At 38.2% G+C, this 18,725-nt stretch overlaps 1 protein-coding gene across 1 annotated transcript; it reads left to right on the top strand.

Annotated features, from left to right (window-relative positions):
* Nucleotides 1–3,666: 3,666 nt before the first annotated feature.
* Nucleotides 3,667–17,756, top strand: LOC130919060 (E-selectin-like). Its single transcript, XM_057841457.1, has 8 exons — nt 3,667–3,694; nt 5,830–6,225; nt 7,663–7,767; nt 10,732–10,872; nt 11,604–11,795; nt 14,686–14,778; nt 14,849–14,870; nt 15,486–17,756. The coding sequence occupies exons 1-8, from the start codon at nt 3,667–3,669 to the stop codon at nt 15,529–15,531; spliced, it is 1,023 nt and encodes a 340-aa protein (XP_057697440.1). The 3' UTR covers nt 15,532–17,756.
* Nucleotides 17,757–18,725: the final 969 nt, after the last annotated feature.

Raw genomic sequence — 18,725 nt, forward strand, 5'->3', positions numbered from 1 at the left:
AAGCGGAAGAGGAATTTTCAGATTTGATAAGACATTTCTTTATTATTTGTCATTAGTGGGGGAAATTCATACTGTATCAGGATGTCATCATTATTGTGTGTCTTCCATCGGCACTTTGGGGAGGATAACTGGAAGAGATCACACTAGAGGTGACACAGTAATTAATCAGACAACTTATGTAATGACAAACTATCAGCCAATCTTTTTTGCCGCACAGGTCATGTTTTAAGCAACACTTGAAACCAAATTCTTGAGTGCGTAATGGAAAGAAGTTATTTTAATACAAGTCAAACAACACTATACTTTTAATTACTGATGGACTAATACCGATACCTGTATCGGCGGGGGGGCAAAATGGTGGTATCCGTATCGGCAAGTACCAACATACAGGGCGCCAATACCATTCGCCGGTCCGGTAACACTGAACGCAGCCTTTTTTCTCCTGACACGCACAACACTCTGTGTTGTGTAATCACACATGATTACTTTGCATGCCAAGCAGCTATCGGTATTGACATGCTCCAGACCAATGAGAGCGGTCCAACAGTTGCTCTTAACCAATGCCGGGGCAGCTTTTTCATATGAAGGAAAAACAAACTAGCAGTAGGAGAAGAAAACGTCTGAGGTTTCGGAATAGTTCAGCATCGAGTACAATGGCCAGGGATGGACCGCAGCAACTAACTCAGTAGGATGAGATGAGTGAAGCAGCAAAACAGATGTCCGAAAAAATCACCGAAATGACTGTTGTCTGTAAACTGCCCCTTCCCTTCATTGAAAGCGTGTGAATCCTGCTTTTTATGGCTCACGCGGTACCTAAGTCCCAAGTGGCAAATACATTAAGGAGACGACTATCCTGCACTAAAAAAATTAAGTAACGAAACATGTTTTACAAAAGCTGGAGAAGGCAGGGGCCATAAGCTTTTCAACCGACGTCTGGAGCAGCCAAGTCTCCCAACTTTCCCTGTCTACTTGACAGCCAACTGGAAAATGTACAGTAGTACTTCATGCGAATAAATTCAACGGATCACACACACCAGCCAAGCTGTTATTGCTGCTCAACTGGAGCATCCCGACATCAAAGGTACTTTACTTTTCTTGTCTTTTACTGCAAGAAATGCCGCAGTAATTTAAGGTTGTTTCAAAAGTGCTGTACAATTAAGCAAAGTAAGCTAAGCTAAGTGGCTAAGCTGTGTGCGCGCTTTTTGCATTTGTGCGTTGCTATAGATGGACTTGAGTTATGTTGCTGCTGGTGTACAAAGAGGGGGGCGAATAGACAGGATGCTGTGGTCAATTATTATTATTATTATTACTAATAATTTCATGAAAGTTGCACTGTTTGGCCTTTGAGAAGTTTAAAAGTTTATTCAGTTAATTCAGAGTTTATTATTATGAATGTATTTTTACTTTCTTACTGTTGGGCTAGTATTATACATGTCTTAATTTCTCGACTTTAGCACCATTTTGGCCTTTGAGAGCCACAGTTTTATTCAACAATTGCCACCCATACCAGGTATGCAATAAAAAGTTCTACTGGATTAATTTAGGCTAGGTTCATACTACAGGTCTTAATGCACGAATCCGATTTTTTCGTGTTTTTCCGACTCCAGTCAGGCATTAACTTGACGGTCTGAATGGGATAAGTCGCATAGAAGTTTCATTTCAAAAACGATCTGAGTCACTTTCGTATGTGGTTCAAATCCGATCTGGGCCACATTTTTTCAGAACGTGACCAGCGGTCTGAACTGTCAAGACTCCCAAATCCGAATTCATGCAGCAATTACGTAAGCAAAGAGCAAGAGGCACGGAGGACGGCAGCCATGTAGGCATTAACGCCTAGCTTGAACTCTGCTTTTAAGCACAAAGTGCGCTTGACCACAATCATAAAAAAATAAAATGTAGAAAAGAATAAGCCTTACAATTTTCGATTTTCATTCTGTGCGCCGAATGAGCAATATTTCATTAACTGATGCACCCACGTCATTTCAAGCACACACGTCAAGGCTCATGTGTGTGCGTGAATGCGTTTTATCAGTCCATATAAACTTTGAGTATAAGATTAAATGGGGATTATTAATGTCTGTTATTTGTGTCCTCTTTTTTGGAAATCAAAATATGATCACTCTGGAATGACATACAGCTAGCATGTGTAATTTGTTTTGATGCTTCTGCACATGCGGGTCTCTTTGCTGATCGCATCTCGGACTGCGAATTAGTGCGCATGCGTGATACTTGAACGGTCTCAATGGACAAGGGCAGTCTGAACGGGCAGGCCAAAAAAAAATAGATATGGCAAGAAATTGGATTTGTGCATTAAGACTTGTAGTATGAACCTAGCCTTTGCATTAGTCTTTTTCCTGTTTCGCAAAGGTAAGCAGCAGCCTGACAAAGCCACGATAGCTATGATTTCACATCCAAGTATGTAGCGCTTTGAAAAAAAATATTTATACAGTACATGTAAATTAGGGCTGTCAAAATTATCGCGTTAACGGGCAGTAATTATTTTTTTAAATTAATCACGTTAAAATATTTGAAGCAATTAACGCACATGCCCCGCTCAAACAGATTAAAATGACAGCACGGTGTCATGTCCACTAGTTACTTGTGTTTTGTTGCCCTCTGCTGGCGCTTGGGTGCGATTGATTTTATGGGTTTAAGCACCATGAGCATTGTGTAATTATTGACATCAACAATGGCGAGCTACTAGTTTATTTTTTGATTGAAAATTTTACAAATTTTAATAAAACGAAAACATTAAGAGGGGTTTTAATATAAAATTTCTATAACTTGTACTAACATTTATCTTTTAAGAACTACAAGTCTTTCTATCCATGAATCGCTTTAACAGAATGTTAATGTTAATGCCATCTTGTTGATTTATTGTTATAATAAACAAATACAGTACTTATGTACAGTATGTTGAATGTATATATCCGTCTTGTGTCTTATCTTTCCATTCCAACAATAATTTACAGAAAAAGATGGCATATATTATAGATGGTTTGAATTGCGATTAATTACGATTAATTTTTTTAAAGCTGTGATTAACTCGATTAAAAATTTCAATTGTTTGACAGCCCTAATATGAATATAAAGTGAGTGGTATCGGTATCGTATAGGCCAATACTGCACAGCCAGGTATCGGTACTGGGGCGAAAAAATTGTATCACTACTTTTGCAACACTACTTTTAATTTTTAATGTAAAAAAAAATGACAACGCATAATATCGGATCAACCATGCACAAAGTAATGAATAAATTACAAACAGGTATTTTCCTTTTATCACATGATGAGAGTTTGAAATTTGGAAGGAAAAAAACCGAATAATAATAATACCGTATGACTCATTGACACCATCTTATCAGAGTTTACAGTAATTTGGAGGCTGTCAATCATCACATTGATTAACATTGTACAGAAGCATCCAGGTATTGTCCAGACTGAGATCATATAAGAGCTTGACATGAACTGTTGCTTAATTTAGTCATCTACCGCTGTATAGCTTCCACTGGAATAACAGCAAATTGACGATGATTTAGAATATTCAGTACTTGTTCTAAAAAAAAGTATATACCCTATAGCTGGCACCACTGTAGGTAAGTGAGCACTCTCTTATTAAGGAGTGATATTATTTTTGTAAATATTTCTCTTGTACAGGTTTTCTGAAAATGAAGTGGATGCTGTTGCTGTTCCTTGGTGAGTACTCGAACGGCATGTGTTCGCAACTTCATTATTAAGACCTGTACAACTGAAAGTCCAATACAGAAGTTTGCATGAAAAAAACCCCTTTCTGTTCTGCTATCGGCCCGACCAATTATTGACTTAATCGAAATTTCTGTAATATTTGTTGCGTTAATTTAGCCATTCATCTTCACTTCTTTTTAAAATCAGTTTAAAGTATTAGAATATCATGTATTTTTATGTCTCTTCATAAATACTTGGTGAATCAATTCATTGTAGAGAGAATAACATAAACAATTTCATACACATGTTTAATAATGTTTTATTTATTTTATCCTAATATCAATATGGCGGAAAACACTCAGGTGACTTGAAGTTCCGTTCTGAGACCCACAATTTGGCCAAATTTCAAAATTGTCCAATATGCATGTGTAATACATCATTGGAGAGCTTAATATCTAAATTTTCTGGGGGAAGAAAATTTTTGAACAGGAGGGCATTTAAAAAAAAAAAAAAAAAAACATTTTTAAACAGCAAAACCCTAACTGGACATGAGAGCACGCGAGAGCATAATTAAAGACACCATGATTTTAACAAGATATTATCGCGTACTAACCTCTTTTCTATCCAAAAACTCCATGTAGCATGCATCACCGAGTGTCAAGACACAGCTGTGAATGGCCACAGCTGGATTTTGGGGGGATTTTATGGGTGAAAAATGGTAATATAACAGGGGTCGCGATGCAGAAATCGCAGACATCAAGGAGTAATTGATTTTTATTTTTAATTTTTATTTTCATATATTTACCCTTTTAAACGTCTTTTTTCAATTTTTCTTTGTTTGGACCGATTATTTGTCATCTAACATAAAATGCGACAGTAACGAAAAAAATACAATTAAGCCATAGCTATGAGGTCGATATCCATGACTTTTTTACAGACGCCAATTTTTTCATTGTGACATAACTTGTTTAAAAGTTTAGAATATGCAAGTGAATAATTTTTTAAAGTCGTTTTTTTTTTAAAACTAAATATCAGACATCAATTAATGATTCTAAGCTAAAAATGACATTTCGAATCATAAATACAATTACTTACCTTCTTTCGATGGGTAAGTTGAAACAAAAGCAGTTGCGCGACGTCTGTAAATGGGGGTTTCAAGGGTAAAACGGACAAACTAAAAATTGTTCGGGGACTTAATGCACAATGAATCTGCTATGGCAGGATATAGACATACTGTTCTATCGAACACAAGTTTTTTTGGCTTAAAATGCCGCAGTTTATTTTAAAGAGGGGTGCAAGAAAGAGCAGAAACTGCTTCTTCAGTCTTGTCTGTGTTTTCCGCCATATATATATATATATATATATATATGTATATATATATATATATATGTGTGTGTGTGTGTGTGTGTGTGTAAGAATCAGGCTTGAACCGCTCATTTGGAATGCTAAACCTAGTTTGAAACCTTTGTTTGAAACCAAATTGGAAGCCTTACTTGAAACCTTACTGATCGTTTGAAACCCTAAGTTTACAGCTTTATTTCTTGTAACAATAATTTGAAACACTTACTATATCTTAAAAACCTGACTCCCGTTTTACTTGAAATTACAAAGCCCTAACAATAGACTTCATAATGTATTGACATGACACATTCCCCATTCACTGCGTCACGCCTTCCTAAAGGGGGCCGTCCAATACGCCGCTTCATTTATTAGCAGTCGGTCACATGCAGCGATCTAACGCCGGATTTAGGTTGTCTCAGGACTGATTTGTTCGAGGATTCAAGGTAATTATTATATTTTTTTGTACCATGCATGCATTTTAAAACGTGAAAAAAAATCAGTGGGAGAAATTAGCCGCTACAGCATTGGCATTTACTTCGCAATATTTACATAAAATAAATGGTACATATGGCGACGCTAATTTCCTTACTGACTAGCCTCATAGATTGCAATATTTACGTAAAACAAATGCTACCTGCTACCTCTGTCAGCTTTGCTGAAGAATCGGCCTCGCTCCCCGTGTCATGTCAATACATTATGAAGTCTATGCCCTAACTTTGGTCTGAAGTCCGTGTCCAGGCTTAAAACCCTTGTACAGTAACAACAACACATGATAATAACTATTTGCTTGTCAAATTACAAATCAGGAAGCTGCCTCACTGGTGTCAGCTCGGGATGGACGTATCACTACTCTAACAGCACCATGACGTGGACCAATGCCCGAAAGTGGTGCCAGACTTACTACACAGACATGGTGGTCGTTCAGAACCAGGACGAGAATGCCGAACTTGTCTCCTTCTTGCCAAACAAGAATCATAGCCCGTACTACTGGCTCGGTATCACCAGAGAGCACAAGGACGGGAACTGGATCTGGATCGGGAACAACAGCACGTGGGTGGGCAAAGAGTCCTGGGCGGAGAATGAGCCCAACAACAACCAAAGTTGGCCCGTTTGCGTGGAGCTCTATGTCAACGCCGGAGCTAACCGAGGGAAATGGAATGACGAGAAGTGCCATAACAGGAAATATGCAGTGTGCTATCAAGGTTGTGATGGGAAAATAAAATAGAATGCAAAAATACAGAATTAACATTTAATTGTGCAGAATCAGTGTGAGTAAAGTGGGTATTATAGAAGTTTAAAAAATGATTACAGTATTTTTCGGACTATAATGTGCACTAAAAATCCTTTGTTTTTCTCAATAATTGACAGTGCACCTTATGTATGAATTCTGGTGCCTAATGACCAATTAAATGATTTTTTTTTTTTTTTTTTTACTTTTTCAGTAAAGTGCTGAAGATACAAGCACCACTCATCAAACCCATAACTACAACTACTTTAAATAAAAATGATGGTACTAAAGAAAAAAAATATGACAATGTAAAAGATATAAATGACAAATGCAGTGCATTTATGCACTAATGTGCCTTGTAATCAGGTATACCTCATACAGTGTATCACAAAAGTGAGCCCCTCGCATTTCTGCAGATATTTAGGTATATCTTTTCATGGGACAACACTGACAAAATGACACTTTGACACAATGAAAAGTAGTCTGTGTGCAGCGTATAAAATAGAGTTAATTTATTTTCTCCTCAAAATAACTCAAAATATAGCCACTGATACCTAAACCCCTGGCAACATAAGTGAGTATACCTCTTAGAAACTACGTACATCCCTAAATGTCCAAATTGAGTACTGCTTGTCATTTTCCCTCCAAAATGTCATGTGACTCGTTACAGGAGTGCTGTCAGCATTGATGCAGAGATTGAAGAGGTGGGGGGGTCAGCCTGTCAATGCTCAGACCATACGCCGCACTCTAAAAATTGGTGTGCATGGCTGTCACCCCAGGAGGAAGCCTTTTCTGAAGACGGTACACAAGAAAGCCCGCAAACAGTTTGCTGAAGACATGTCAACAAGGCACATGGATTACTGGAACCATGTCCTATGGTCTGATGAGACGGGTGGGCTTTCTTGTGTGCAGCGATGCTGACAGCACTCCTATAATGAGTCACATGAAATTTTGGAGGGAAAATGACAAGCAGTACTCAATTTGGACATTTAGGGATGTACGTAGTTTCTAAGGGGTGTACTCACTTTTATTGCCAGGGGTTTAGATATTAATGGCTATATTTTGAGTTATTTTGAGGGGAAAATAAATTAACTCTATTATATAAACTGCACACAGATTACTTTTCATTGTGTCAAAGTGTGATTTTGTCAGTGTTGTCCCATGAAAAGATATACTTAAATATCTGCAGAAATGTTAGGGGTGTACTCATTTTTGTGATACACTGTATATGAAATAAAATGATTAAGTGATGATTTGGCTTAGTGCACTTTATAGTCAGAAAAAAAAAATGTAATAATCCCTAATTTAGATGCTAATATAGTAGTACTATAGAAATTACAGGAAAATAATAATACTCTATACAGTTTATGGCAGAGGAGTTTCTGTTGATATTATGTTGGTTTTGTGACAGCTCAATGTAATGCAACCATATGTGGGAGAGGAAAATGCCAGGAAGCTGTCAACAATGTCACATGTTTATGTGAGCCGGGCTTTGCAGGGAATGCTTGTCAAACAGGTAAGTAGTCTCTTTACTAGTTCCTAATAATGTCTTGCATCACCCAAATCTGAAAAACGCCAAATTCTGTGCCCCGTACACTCCCAATGTCAGTGGGCCCCTATCCATGCCAGTACATGCATGAGACAACCGATCACCCCCTTCAAAAAAGGGGAGGGGTGTTTATTTAATATATGTGAAAAAAAATACAACAACTTAGAAATAGGCCAGTTGTTGTCGGCGGACGAAACAATTTTGTGCCCAGGACTGGAGGGCTGTGATTTAAAGTTAATTTTCTCAGTTTATTTTATCAGTAGTTTCATTTTTTTGTTCTGGACATTGCATGTTAATGACAAATACATGTAAACATACCACACCAGATTTATGCCATTTGCTGATTTCCAGAGAGAACCCAATATACAAAGCAGTGTTGTTTTTGGCAGCTCTTTTAATTTCGTGTTAGTCTTTTGGACAAAAATACTTTTTAGTCTTTTTAGTCTTCATCTAGTTTTAGTCGACAATTCTCAAAATGTTTTCGTCTATAAACTTCAAAAGTTTTGGTCCATGGATAAATAAATAAATAAATAAATAAATAAATAAATAAATAAATAAATAAAAGGTTTCCAACAATTTCGAATGAAGATTGGCAGACTAGCACATTATTGTGGAGTCGACAAGGACATCAACATCTTCATGATGATAATACACACTCAGCAGGAAAACAGCACATTATTATTTGCAATTAGTTTAACTCAGCTGGACGCCACGAAATGTAAGTAAAAAGTTTTCCAAGAGTTTAAGATACTCACCGCGTCACCGCGCTAAATGCTAACGCAAACACTATCCTAACGCTACAAATTAGTTTAGTGTGTGATGATCACTCAGCACAGACCTTTAAAGGCTAAAGTAACATGGCATAACTAGCCAACCAAGATAAGAAAGCAAAACTTACCAAGCAGCACCTGACACGTGTATCATAAAAGGAGCCTGGAATGTGCACACGCTTAAAGAGCATACGACAGGAGAAAAAGTCTTAAATGGCATTATTATGTGAATTAGAATCATATTTTGAGACGATTCGACTATATACAACAATTTAGCAAAGCGCAGATGACGAGAAATTAGTCTTTTAATCTGCCGGTTAGCCACGCCTACCATTATAGGGCTTTGGCGTCCCCAACAGGTGGGTGACGTCAGCGGTAGACTGGGCTCATCGGTTTTACTATTCAGCCCATTGAGGGGGAATTATTCAGAACGAGGAAAACGCGACGAAGAGAGCCGCAAAATGTCATTGTTTCAGTCTCTCTACTCCAATATTTTTACAGGATATTTTTTTTATTAAAGTATTTTTCCCCAATAGCTATATAAATGGCTTGAGAAGGACCAGTCAGCCTGTCGAGGGGGAACTATTCACAACGAGGAAAACGCGACGAAGAGAGCTGCAAAATCTCATTGTTTCTGTCTCTTTACTTCAGTATTTTTACAGGATATTCTTTTTATCCAAGTATTTTCCCCAATTGCTAAATAAATGGCATGGTCATGACAAATAACAGTCTTGTGCTAAATGGAATATGAAATAATAAAAATGCATTTATTCAGGACGACATGGCAAAATTACTCCATAATGGTCAAAACTGTCGACTTCACCTTTACTGTCGCACTTCCCGAACGATATTTTATGACACCTAAATCGGACATATGTCATTTCCCTTCCCCGGCTTCGGAGAATGTAAACAAACCAAAAGGCGTGACAGCTAGCCGACATGCTAACCCGAACCGAGTGATGTTTCAAAGTCTTCGAAGCGGAAAATCACACATAACTAGTCTGGATTATTTGACATGACGACTGGGTTGTCGATTGTCTTTGTGGATCGGCAAACCGCCCGGCGGAGAGCAATTTACAGTTCGTTCCCCGGAGGAGGATGGCTGCAGTTGTTGTGCAGCTAACGTGCTGCTAATGTGCATGAGGACAGCTTTTTACATGCCTATCAATGATCAAACGTAAGTAGTCCTTTATTTAAAGAAAGTTTGTAGTGCTTACTTTGTAATCGCTGTATTCGTATTTGACAAATACAAAACAAGATGTTTACTCACTTCCTCGTAAGTCCAAAGGTCCCACAGTAAATATCCACGGTGAATGGGAACCTTTTGAAACTCCAAAAAGGCGCATACGCCTCTCCCTCATACAGAATGATTTTTCTGCAGCCGTTTGGCTGGCGTGATGCGAAAAATAAACATATTAATCCGCAAAATCAGCTGAATCCTTCGTCCTCATACACAACAGTACACTGTAGCGTGAAGAGGACGTCTTCTACCGTACACGTCACAGCGCCCTCCTCCACAATGCAAGCCGGAAGTCACTCATTTTCATGGCGCGGGATTCAAAAAACTAAATAAAAATAGTGATCGCTTCCACACACATCCAAGCGGTCCATATCATTGAGGAGCATAAAATACCGCGTGTATTATGAAATAAACATGCTTTTTCGTGTCACATGCACTTTAAGCCTGTGTGTGGGTTGGGGGGAGGCTCAGCACATCACATGAGTCACACGACCAAACACTGCTAAAATGTGTGTTAACTCCACATACGAGAAGAAAATATCACACATTGTGAACTCATGACGGAAACTATGGTGAAGTTTCGTCCCATTCTCATCAGATAACTACTGGCATCCATCTTGTTTTGTTTTGGTCTGTGAAGATACGTTTTTAGCTCGTGACGTCATCGTCATGAAACAAATTGTTTGTTATCGACACTATTTTCTTTGAATTAAGCAATTAATTCCAGGTTGTTTTCATCACCGATGACTATAACCAAAATATTTCATCAACGGACAATTTTTTTCCTGATGATGACGCGCTGAAAACGTGTCTTGGGAGATTAAAACATAACCAGATGGATGCACGTTGTCGTCTGACGAGAACGAGATGAAAATTCGCCATAGTTTCCATCATTAGTTCACAATGTGTGATATTTTCTTATTCTACGTGTAGTTAGCACACATCTTGGCAGCGTTTGGTTGTGTCAGTCATGTGACGTGCTGCGCCTCCACCCTGACCCACGCTTAAGCGTGTGCCCACTCCAGGCTCCTTTTGAGAAACACATGTGTCAGGTGCTGCTTGGTAAGTTTTATCTTGACTAGATATGCAATGTTTCTGTAGCCTTTAAAGGTCTGTGCTGAGTGATCATCACACGCTAGTAGCGTTCGCATTAGCAAAGCGTTCGCGTTAGCATTTAGCGCGGTGACTGTGTCTAATTAAACTCTTGGAAAACATTTTACATACAGTTTGTGGCGTCCAGGTGAGTTTAATTAATTGTAAATAATGTGCTGTTTTCCTGCTAAGTGTGTGGGAAACTTATTATCTATTTAACTTTTGAAGTTTATAGGAGAAAACATTTTGTGTAAGTTTCCGTTGACTAAAACTAGACAAAGACGAACACATTTTAAACTGACTAAAGTATGACTAAGACTAAGAAGTATTTTCGTCCAAAAGACTAAGACGGAAAATTAAATGGCTGCCAAAAACAACACTGATTAATTCTTTAATGTTGACTTTGTTGAAATTGTGGAAACCTTTTCAAACAGTCTACAGCAGAGCTTAATCGACTAACAATTATTGAAATGAACCTTTCTCATTGTCTTTGGCTTTAAAAATATTATTAATATCTCACTTACCTTTCATCTTTTATTATGATATAATCTCTGGATCTGTACTCATACAGCATTGATATTGTTGAAAAACCATGGTAATCTTTAGCCAACCACCTGTTTCCTCTCCTTTGAAACATCTTTCAGCATTTTTTTTTTTGGTAGGTATTCAACTTTTTTCCATAATCGTACCACACTGTTTAGTTTCAGTTACCCCACCTGTGGAATGCCCCCCTATGTCACCCCCCAACGGATACTTCCACTGTGCAGAAGGCAACCACACTGTAAACTCTACATGCCGGTTCACGTGCCACGGCGGTTTCCTGAGGATCGGCTCAGCGGAGGTCACCTGCGGGGTGACGGCCAACTGGGGTGGCCCAAAGCCTGCTTGTGCAAGTATAGATGTTTTTGTTACTACAGTGAGGCAGATAGGTATTTAGTCAACCACTAATTGTGCAAGTTCGCCCACTTGAAAATATTAGAGAGGCCTGTAATTGTCAACATGTGTGAACATCAACCATGAGAGACAGAATGTGAAAAAAAAACACCAAAAAATCACATTGTTTGATTTTTAAAGAATTTATTTGCAAATCATGGTGGAAATTAAGTATTTGGTCAATACCAATAGTTCATCTCAATTAGAGCTGAAACGAATACTCGAGCAACTCGAGTAACTCGAGTTTAAAAACTAATCCGAGTAATTTTATTCACCTCGAGGAATCGTTTAATTTTGCCAGCTGTAAGCATCACGTTTTGACCGGACTACTTTTAATGCGGGACAACACGCTGATGTCACGTGCGTAGAGGAAGAAGCAATGAGAAAAAAAAAAAAAAAAAACTGCAGCCGACAGCGCTACAAACTACGCCGACGTTGCTAAAAACTAGCCCGCATGAAGCTACGGTGGTAGCAGTAGCAGGTAAGGTCTGATGCGTCTCATAGATATTACATGTATGTTAAACTAGATGCAAAATGACAGAGTCAGCGGCATTAGCAAACGGCCATCATCTTAAAGCAGTACACTTCTCAGCGCTGATAAATAAGATTAACGTTACTATCACTCGCTCATGTAGCGTTAGCCCCACGGAGGGCTCGGTTTCTATTAATTATGACCACTAACGATACACAGGCTTTATTTAATCTGTGAAAACATAGCACTGTAGAGTGATGAGGGTGTAAAATAATAACTTAATAATGCTGTCAATTTTAGCTCAGTAGTCATTGCTGGATAAAACACCAAGTAGCACTGGTCCCTAATCTGCTCCAATACAGCAGGCATCATACTGTAACATTGACAAAGAGTCACCCGCTTCGTTAGGTTACAATTATTTATTTTTTAGGAACTTTTAGAACAACCAACACAACGCACACGCACCTGCCAGAACGACAATAACAACAGGAAGGCACGTCTTCCGCTCTCCCGCACCTCCCTCACCCCCGCACGTCAAGCGGTCCATTCAGGAACGTATGCAAATATCCCTGCCATATTATAACCTGATATGTTACAGTACATTTATTTTGAACACTGCAAAAACTCAAAATCCTATCAGTACTTACAGTTTAGACTAACTTAAAACTTAACTAGAACTTACAAATAGCTTGACACAAATGGAAATTCAATTGAAACACGAGGGAAAAACTCCTAACTTTTAAGTGTTGTTTGTTATCAAGCGTAATGACATTTTTAGGTAAGAAATAAGATTTTTTTTTTTTTTCACAGGATCAGTAATTTTTTTTGAGTGAAGCAGTGAATTTTTGGGAGTGGGTTTTCTGGTCACATCTGAGATGCAATTGTTGGCTGTTTTCAACAATGTACATGGAAAATAAAGACATTGATTGACTGAAAATGGTTCAATATTAGGTGAAATGTCTTGTTTTCTCATGTATATTTATAATTGCTCTTTACCTAAAAAAATGTATGTTTTATCCGATTACTCGATTAATCGATAGAATTTTCAGTCGATTACTCGATTACTAAAATATTCGATAGCTGCAGCACTAATCTCAATACTTTGTTATGTACCCTTTGTTGGCAATAACGGAGGCCAAACGTTTTCTGTAACTCTTCACAAGCTTTTCACACACTGTTGCTGGTATTTTGGCCCATTCCTCCATGCAGATCTCCTCTAGATTAGTGATGTTTTGGGGCTGTCGTTGGGCTACACAGACTTTGAACTCCCTCCTCACCCCGTGGCGTCAAAATGATAACAAGAACGGTGAGCAAAAATCCCAGAACCACACGGGGGGGGCCTAGTGAATGACCTACAGAGAGCTGGGACCACAGTAACAAAGGCTACTATCAGTAACACAATGCGCCTCCAGGGACTCAAATCCTGCACTGCAAGACGTGTCCCCCTGCTGAAAAAAGTACACGTCCAGGCCTGTCTGCGGTTCGCTAGAGAGCATTTGGATGATCCAGAAGAGGACTGGGAGAATGTGTTATGGTCAGATGAAACCAAAATAGAACTTTTTGGTAGAAACACAGGTTCTCTTGTTTGGAGGAGAAAGGATACTGAATTGCACCATACCCACTGTGAAGCATGGGGGTGGAAACATCATGCTTTGGGGCTGTTTTTCTGCATAGGGACCAGGACGACTGATCTGTGTAAAGGAAAGAATGAATGGGGCCATGTATCGAAAGATTATGAGTGAAAATGTCCTTCCATCAGCAAGGGCATTGAAGATGAGACATGGCAGGGTCTTTCAGCATGACAATGATCCCAAACACACAGCCAGGGCAACAAAGGAGTGGCTTCGTAAGAAGCATTTCAGGGTCCTGGAGTGGCCTAGCCAGTCTCCAGATCTCAACCCCATAGAAAATCTGTGGAGGGAGTTGAAAGTCCGTGTTGCCCAACGACAGCCCCAAAACATCACTGCTCTAAAGGAGATCTGCATCGAGGAATGGGCCAAAATACCAGCAACAGTGTGTGACAAAGTTGTGAAGGGTTACAGAAAACGTTTGGCCTCCGTTATTGCCAACAAAGGGTACATAACAAAGTATTGAGATGAACTTTTGGTATTGGCTAAACACTTATTTTCCACCATGATTTGCAAATATATTCTTTAAAAATCAAACATTGTGATTTTCTGTTTTTTTTTTCCACATTCTGTCTCTCATGTTTGAGGTTTACCCATGTTGACAATTACAGGCCTGGCTAATATTTTCAAGTGGGTGATCTTGCACAATTAGTGGTTGACTAAATACATATTTGCCCCACTGTATATTATTTTTGAAAGTGTGTGTTAATATTATTGTTGGCATAACATTCACTATCATTGTATCCTCAGGCTATAAATTCTTGTTGATTGTAGTAGGATGTGGAGTGCTCACACTTTTCTGCAGCTGTTGCATGTGTATTAGATGGACAAAGAGCAGGACAAGTAAGTGATTGTAAGCATATATACAGTACTACACTAAGAGAACAAACTAACATTTTCTTCATCCCAACAGGAAAGACTCCTGGCCAGTTGAGGTCAGTGCTGATATATTGACAAAAATGGTGATCATGTTCGCTCTCATGGCCAAATTTGATCAATTTTGTGTTTTCCTACAAATCAATAATGTTGGTCAGTTTCTCCATGTTTTTTTGTTTTTGTTTTTTTTAATCTAAAATGTAGCATTACTTATTCCACTTGGATTTGTTGACAGGAGGATTGGTTTATGACTAGGCTTGTTTTGCTTAGACTTGGAATAGATTGATGACCGGACAACATTCAGATTGCAGGAAAAATACACATCAGTGCCATGTATGGATTAGGCAGAATTTTATAATGCTCAGGTTTCGAAAGGCTTTAAAAAAGGAGCAAGTCTGATTTGAAAGTGCTCGTCTAATTGCTAACTGCAGCTGTTTAGATTTGTGATTCATCGAATCTGACCCATCAAAATAAAGAATGCCCTGCTAATGACTGTAATTTTCATGCTTCTTGTGACTCTCAGGAGGGTTACTGAAAACTGGTTCCATCCACTCAAAAAACGTACCACAAATAAATAAAAGACATTGTACCAAATTCAACAATGCAAGTGAGGGTTGGACCAGAAAGAAAAAATATGCATTTTCATAAGCATGCCAATTTGTATTCTTTCACAGGTTGACTGAGGAAGGAGAAAGAATGCCCAGTGAACTGGAGGGATGAAGATCAACACAACCATGTCGCCATGCTTTTGTTATACTTGTGATTGTGTTATATGATCCTGCAAAGAGACTAATCGCAGTCCTTTTATTAATACAAGAAACTAATGTAAATTTGTCAACAAAAAATTATCCTCTCATTGTTCTGGCATTTAGCTAGTAGAAATAATATTGCTAATCCTAATGGACCTAAATTAGAAGAGCTTTAGTCAGATTTTGAATCAAACAAACCCATCAGAAAGCTGCAGTTATATTAATTGTTACATTCTGTAAATAAATAATATATATATATATACCTGTGAGTATTGTTATATTGGTAATCGGCATGAATCTTCTAGGGCTGTCCCAAACAACTATTTTTCTCCCGATTCGTCAGCAGACTTTTTTTTTTTTTTAACGATTAGTCGACTAATCTAATGTAATCTAATCTAATGTAATCTAATCTAATCTAATAAATTTGTTTTTTTTTTTAAAAACAAATCTAGAAATTTAGTTTTATTGACACTTCTTAATTCACAAAAACATTTTGGAAGACTTAAATTCTTTATTAAAGTACAAATAAACACATAAATAACAATAATACATCACAAATAAACAATGACGTCAACTGGTGATAGCATTAACTAGTGCAAAAGAATGGAATGTAAACAGATTCAGAACACTGACTTTGCCTTTCCAACATGATTCAAAACAGTTCTTGAAAAAAAAGAAATAAAATTATCTAGCACTAATATTATAGTATACTCCTATATATAATAATATTATAATAACTGTTTATTGCCAATCAGATTTTTCATAAAGGGTGTCATTTAAAAGCTATTCTTAGTGTAGAATCTGAATTCTGAAGTATGTGAGATTAACTCCAGAAATGGTTATTTATATGTTGAACATGGCGTGCTTTTATTTTGAAATGTTCACCAAAAGTACTTTTGCTAAACCGCTAACCGTAAGCTTCCAACTCGGCAAAAAAAGTGCACTTTTCGTCATTGCACGTGGTGTCAATAATACATTTAAAAAAAAAAAAAATCTTTGTTTGCAAATGCTGTGAAACAAACAAATTTTCATGTTTGAAGTGTCACCTTTTGACTGCAAGTTTGCGTTTTGGAGTAGACTGCCAATGTTTCACAGCTAGCTAAAGAAGGTTGTCTTTTTTTCTCCATTAGCCTCAATGTAGCAATGCTAACGATTACATTATAGATGTGTTTCCTTATTTTGTATGTCCGAACTTTAATTCTACGGCGTGTTGATGACCAATAAACATCTGTGAAAGGAACTGGAGTCTCATATCCCATCAAAACGCACGTGTACAGCGGCGATAAAATGCAGCACTGACAATTACCGCCCTAATTTTTATTTACCGTGCGATAAATGGACTTACTGCATATCGCGACAGGCTTAGCAACTTCAATAAAAAATGTCGTTCGTTCGTTCGTTCGTTAGTTAGACGGACTTACAATCTGCGAGCTTCTTGTCTCCTGCTGTCTTCCAAAATTACAACTGGGAGACGGCGCTTAAAGTGTTCATTCGCGGCTGAAGTGCAGCCAAGCTTGGAATTGAAGAGACAGGACACATGAATGTACCCTCCTTTATTTCGTTGAAATAAATCAATGTTTTGGCCACTTTGGTATGCTTTTTTTGGCTTTGTGCCGCTTTCCACGCTTGCATACCGAGCATCCGCCATTCTCAACTTTCCACGCATATATTTTTTTAACCTTAGTCGATTTTTTTTCTTTTATCCCAGACAATAGTAGGTGATTTAATTACCTGACATGTTTCGTCGAACACTTCCGCCTTTATCAGAGGTTCACTGGTGTTTGGTGGGACGCGTCTTTATCAGTTGATGGATTAAGGCGTGACTCACCTGTAAGATTGACAGGCGAATCACGCCCTCTGCTGACCATTCACTCTTCCAGGATGCTGGTCCAGGTTGTAGACAGCATGTACGCCCTTTAAACAGGAAGCAAGAGCAATTACAACACTATCAAAAAAATAAAGATATCACAATCCTCCCAGCAATCCTCCCTATTATTGTCTGGAATAAAGGAAAAAAATCGACTAATCTACAAATGTAGGCAAAATGAACTCAATACAATTATTTTTTTTAACCCTTCATTAACCATCGACAGGATGTTGTGCTCATCGACGCATTTACGTCACCGATGACATTGACTACGTCGACTAGTCCGGACAGCTCTAGAATCTACACATGTAAACATATTAATAACAACTCTTTCCTGACACCTCCAGTATATCTATATACTGTAGGTACTAGGGATGTTCTGATTCAATCATGTGATCAGAAATCGGGCAGATCGCGCCATTTTTCAGAGGATCGGAATTGGGTGAAAAGGATCAAGTTTTTAATTTAAATGTTTTTTTTAAAATGTTTTTCTGTTTCATGCTTGTACAGTGCCACACCCTCCCTCCTGCTAAGCAGTGCAGCCGAACAGTCCAGTAAAGCTTGTGTTTGGTTATGAATGATTGACAGGTTTGTAGCTTTGATCTTGCCAGAGAAGCTTGGAAGCTCTACACCAAATGTGTCAATAATTGTTAAATTTGCAGTCCAGTCATAATTGTGCTGTGGCAACTCATTGTGTAAGTGAGAGGCTGTTCTCTGTGGATTTGAGTGGACTCACTCAATGAAGCATTGAATAAAGACAAGCATTTTTCTACATTATTCTTGTTTAAAAATAATTCACATTATGGAGAACATGTTTGGATCTTTTGTTCAAAATTTTTTAAAAAAATCTTTTTTTCGTATCGGATCGGGACTCAGATTCGCAAAATCAGATGACTCAGACTCGGGTGCAAAAATATGCGATCAGGACATTTCTAGTAGGTACGCCAAATCAAAGATATGAGTTGCCCGGACAATTGGGGGAGCTATGTGTGGCTCAGAGGCGTGACACTCAGCGAGAAAAATACTAATCTGATTGGCACATACAAGACAAATTGTTCTGTTGGAGAAAGGTACTTCCCGTCGGCCAGGAAATGCATGTTGAAGAGCACTGAAAGTTCAGCAGTTACACGTGACTAACACACTTTCAGGTTAGATGAGCAACAGCTTGTAAATAGACATAAGTAACAATGCTCACTATTCACAAGGGAGGGGGAATGTTTTGAAATTATAATTTAAATAATTGACGCTCTAGCTTACACTATAACGAACACTGACACACATATTGCTCACTTTACCCT

This window comes from Corythoichthys intestinalis, chromosome 7, assembly GCF_030265065.1.
Source record: "Corythoichthys intestinalis isolate RoL2023-P3 chromosome 7, ASM3026506v1, whole genome shotgun sequence".
In the NCBI taxonomy this organism is placed as follows: domain Eukaryota; kingdom Metazoa; phylum Chordata; class Actinopteri; order Syngnathiformes; family Syngnathidae; genus Corythoichthys; species Corythoichthys intestinalis.

What these genes read in the sequence shown, in the direction of transcription:
- LOC130919060 (XM_057841457.1), top strand. Translation starts at nt 3,667, where the DNA reads ATGAAGTGGATGCTGTTGCTGTTCCTTG. An exon ending in ATATGCAGTGTGCTATCAAG is followed by an intron (nt 6,226 to 7,662) that starts GTTGTGATGGGA and finishes GTTTTGTGACAG; the next exon opens with CTCAATGTAATGCAACCATA. An exon ending in AGGGAATGCTTGTCAAACAG is followed by an intron (nt 7,768 to 10,731) that starts GTAAGTAGTCTC and finishes GATATTTTCTTA; the next exon opens with TTCTACGTGTAGTTAGCACA.